Raw genomic sequence first — 4,085 nt, forward strand, 5'->3', positions numbered from 1 at the left:
GTAAGATGAATATCAGTTGTGGGTGGTGGTTGTGGAATTTCATTAGACTTGGTGTGAAACGGAAAAATTGTTTCATTGAAAAGAACATTTCTGCTTGTGTGAACTTTGGTGGTGACAGGATCATAGAGCAAGTAGCCTTTTTGGTCATGAGGGTATCCTATAAAGATTGTAGAAAGAGCTCTAGGGGTAAATTTATCAGAAGTTTTGACATAGAGAAAGGCTTGGCAACCAATGATTTTAAGATTGTCTAGGTTTGGTGGTTCACCATATAAAATTTCATATGGACTTTTGTGATTGAGAATATTAGATGGCAGCCTGTTTATGAGATATGTGGCAGCTAGAATACAGTAGCCCCACATATGTTTTGGGAAATTGGCTTGAAAATGAAGAGATCTAGCCACTTCAAGTAGGTGTCTGTGTTTTCTCTCTACTCTGGCATTCTGTTGTGGTGTGTAAGGACAGGTTGTTTGGTGAATGATACCATTGTCTTGGAAGAAGGTTTTCAGTGATTCATTTACAAATTCTGTCCCATTGTCTGTCCTTATGGTTTTAATATTGGTTTTGAAATGATTCTGAATATATTTGTGAAAAGATTTAACAGTTGAGATGGTGTGGTGTTTGCTAGGTAAGAGATAGGTCCATGTTGCTCTTGAGTGGTCATCAACAATAGTCAGAAAATAGGTGGATTTGTTGATTGTGGGGTGCCTGTATGGACCCTAGACATCTATGTGCACAAGATCAAACAAAGATAATGCATGAGAAGTACTTGAATGAAATGGTAACATATGGTGTTTAGACAATGGACAGATAGAACACAGAGAATCAGAATTACATTTTCTAGAGGTACACATAGAACCTAATGACTTTATTTGTTTAAGAACAGGAAAAGAACAGTGGCCCAATCTTGCATGCCAAAGTTGAGCATTGGTGAAGACATTCAGGATGGTTGCCTTTTGCTGAGGTGGAGAAACTTTGGATTGAATCTGTTGAGAGGTTGCTTTGGAAGAGAGGAGATAGAGACCATTACAAAGGATGCCTTGGGCTATCTGTTTGTTATGGTCCTGAAAGATACAAGAATTATAGGTAAAAGTAATAGAAGTATGAGGAGTAAGCAATTTGCTTATGGAAATGAGGTTATATGTGAAGCTTGGCACATAGAAGACATCATGGAGAGTGATGTCCTCATTGATTGTTACAGATCCCACAATGGTGACAAGTGTGGTCTGTCCATTGGGCAAGGAAAGAATGATGGGTATTTTAAGTAGGTAAGTATTGTGCATGTTTTCAAGTGTATTACTTATGTGATCAGTTGCCCCACTATCAGTAATCCAAATATCCTTAAACTTAGATATAATAAAGGCAATAAAACGAAATTTAGGCATAGAATTAAAGGTGAAAGAGTATATACCTGCAGTGGGCAATGGGACACCAAGAGTAACCAGATTAGCATTTGTAGGGTCACCATTTTGCTGGACTTGTTGCATGTAGAGCATCACTTGATTCAATTGATTCTGCAACTGGTCAATCTTGGCAGTCATGAATAGCTCTTGAGTTGTTGGAGTTGGAGAGCTTGGTGGTGCAGGGGTGGTGTAAGGAGTGTCATGAGAAGTAGAAAGGGCATCAATGGTACTAGTAACCATGTTAACAGTTTTCTGCTTGTAGGTGGAACTTACAGGACCATTTCTTGATGGGGGAGGTGTGTATTTCATGTGTAGGGGATGACCAAAAGGATAATCCACAATTTTGTAGCATTCATCCTTAGTGTGACCCTCTTTATGGCAATAAGTACATATAGTGCCCTTCTTGAAAGCACTTTTCCTTACAACATGGAGGTCAGACCTAGGGACATAGGGTTTGGACATTGTGTTGAGAGCAATTGGGGTTACAGTCATGAGTTTTGGGCCCTCTCTTTGTTTTTCTTCCTGTCTTAGCATGGTATATGCCTTGGAGAAAGTAGGCAGTGGTTGTATTAGAAGGATTTGACCCCTAATATTGCTATAGCTCTCATCTAACCCCATGAGAAACTGAATCAACCTCTTTCTTTGTTCCCTAGCACCATGATTCTTGCCATTTTCACAAGTACACTTACAACTACAAGCATATGGTGTTTCTAAAGCATCAATTTCATCCCACAGTCCTTTGATTTTATGATAATATGTTTCAAGTGTGGAATCGGCCTGACATAGTTGATTTAGTTCATGGTTAACCTGAAAAATTCTGTGACCATCTAACTGTGAATAGTGTTCACCCAATTCTCTCCACAAAGCAAAGGCAGAACTTATGAAATTCACATTATTGCTAATTTGATCAGAAACAGTATTGAGAATCCAAGAGATTACCATATCATTTGTTCTTTCCCAAAGTGGCCTGAGTTCTGAAGTGAGAGCTGGTTCAGTATAATCACCATTGACAATTTTTAGTTTATTCTTTGCATTTAGTGCTATAGTCATTGACCTCTTCCATGAATTGTAGTTTTCTGAACCAGTTAACTTCTTAGCAATCAGTATAAGTCCAGGATGATCATTTTGATGAAGATACAGGGGATGATTGATGGAATCAATTGTTGGATCAGTGAGAGTGGTGTTTGGTGTGACATGTGGTTCTGGTGTTTCTAATGTTTCAGTAGTAACCGCCATAGATGAGATTTCAGTTAAAAAAAAAATTCAAGAAATGAAGAAAATTGGGTGAAAAATTAGGGTTTTGGAATTTGTAGAAATTGATTCGAAAAATGACCAGAAATATTGATCGGACACCTGAAAAAGGTTACTGGACATCGATTTGAAGCTGGATTGCTTCAAGGAAACCAGAAACTAGAAATTAGGGTTTCTGATGGAGCTGATCGGAAAAACCGCCGGAGAAGATGACCTGACACTTAAGTGTGATCGTCGGACACCGAATTGAAGCTGATTATAGCTTCAATTACAATCTGATACCATATTATGAATTAACATATTTGGAGAAAGATAGAGAAAGAGATGAAATATTGAAAAATGTATCTGGTTGTATTATTGTGGAAGATAAACTTACAAATTATATATATACAAAAGTGTTAACCGCCTCTAACTACTTCTAACAACTCTAACTAATTATCTTGTAAACTGTACACTTTCATCCTTAAGTTATCTTTATTTACAACTCCAGTCCTTGTATTTACATTCTTCCACATTGTATTAGACTTTGTTGAATCAATGTTTAAGTCTTGTGGAGATATCTTGTTTTCTTGATGTCTTTGATATTTCTGCATATATTATGTACTTGGTGTGTATTTCCTTGCTTTATAAGATACCTAGAAGCATGAAGGCACCTTAATCTCCTAGAAGCATATCATTATAATACCTTGGGAATTATGACTATGATAGCAACTTGTATAATTACTTGGGGTTTGTATCTCTAATATAACCAACCATCAAAAAAAAATGTTGGTGTGTAAATCGTAAGTAAAATAGCTTGGGGGTTGTAATCACACCGCATAGATGAAATGGAACAATAAATGAGGAAAACCTGAACGGATAAACAATAATTCAAGCCTTTTTGTATCTGGAGTAGGTCAACTTACACAGAAAACATAGTTCTTAGTTTCTTACTACTTTTGAATTGTTTACCAGGGATTAAATCGATGCAGAGGAACATAACTGTGGACTTTACTAACTTGGAACAAATTAATTATTGTTTGTTTCAAAAAGTTTTTTATTACATGTTGTAAGTGGAAGCCTATATGTTTTTTTATAAAAAAGATTGGGAGTTGCAATTCGGATATCATTTACCAGATTGCATATTCATATGATTGCATATTCAAATGACTCCATATCAAAGTTTTATTTGATTTTCATGCACACACCTGAAAAAAGAGTATTATTGTTTAACTGTTGGTATCAAGTTATTCTCTGACCAATGGGGTGAAACCCCAATGGTACCGCCATCATGTGACCACATGGGCCCACATATGAAGGCTAAAGGTCACAAGTTCAAAACTTGCCAAAGGCAAGTGGAGAAACTATATCTTGTGATCCATGTATGAGGATGGTGACATACCGGGTATGAGTTCTATGCAGTATGCGCTCCGGGTACCAAGACTGTACATCGGA

The 4,085-nt window shown here is 37.0% G+C and overlaps 1 protein-coding gene across 1 annotated transcript; it reads right to left on the reverse strand.

The window, feature by feature from the left end:
• Positions 1 to 716: 716 nt before the first annotated feature.
• LOC122601537 lies at positions 717 to 2,636 on the reverse strand. Its single transcript, XM_043774292.1, has one exon. The coding sequence runs from the start codon at positions 2,634 to 2,636 to the stop codon at positions 717 to 719; it is 1,920 nt and encodes a 639-aa protein (XP_043630227.1).
• Between the last annotated feature and the right edge of the window lie 1,449 nt (positions 2,637 to 4,085).

Source organism: Erigeron canadensis, chromosome 5 (assembly GCF_010389155.1).
Source record: "Erigeron canadensis isolate Cc75 chromosome 5, C_canadensis_v1, whole genome shotgun sequence".
Lineage (NCBI taxonomy): Eukaryota > Viridiplantae > Streptophyta > Magnoliopsida > Asterales > Asteraceae > Erigeron > Erigeron canadensis.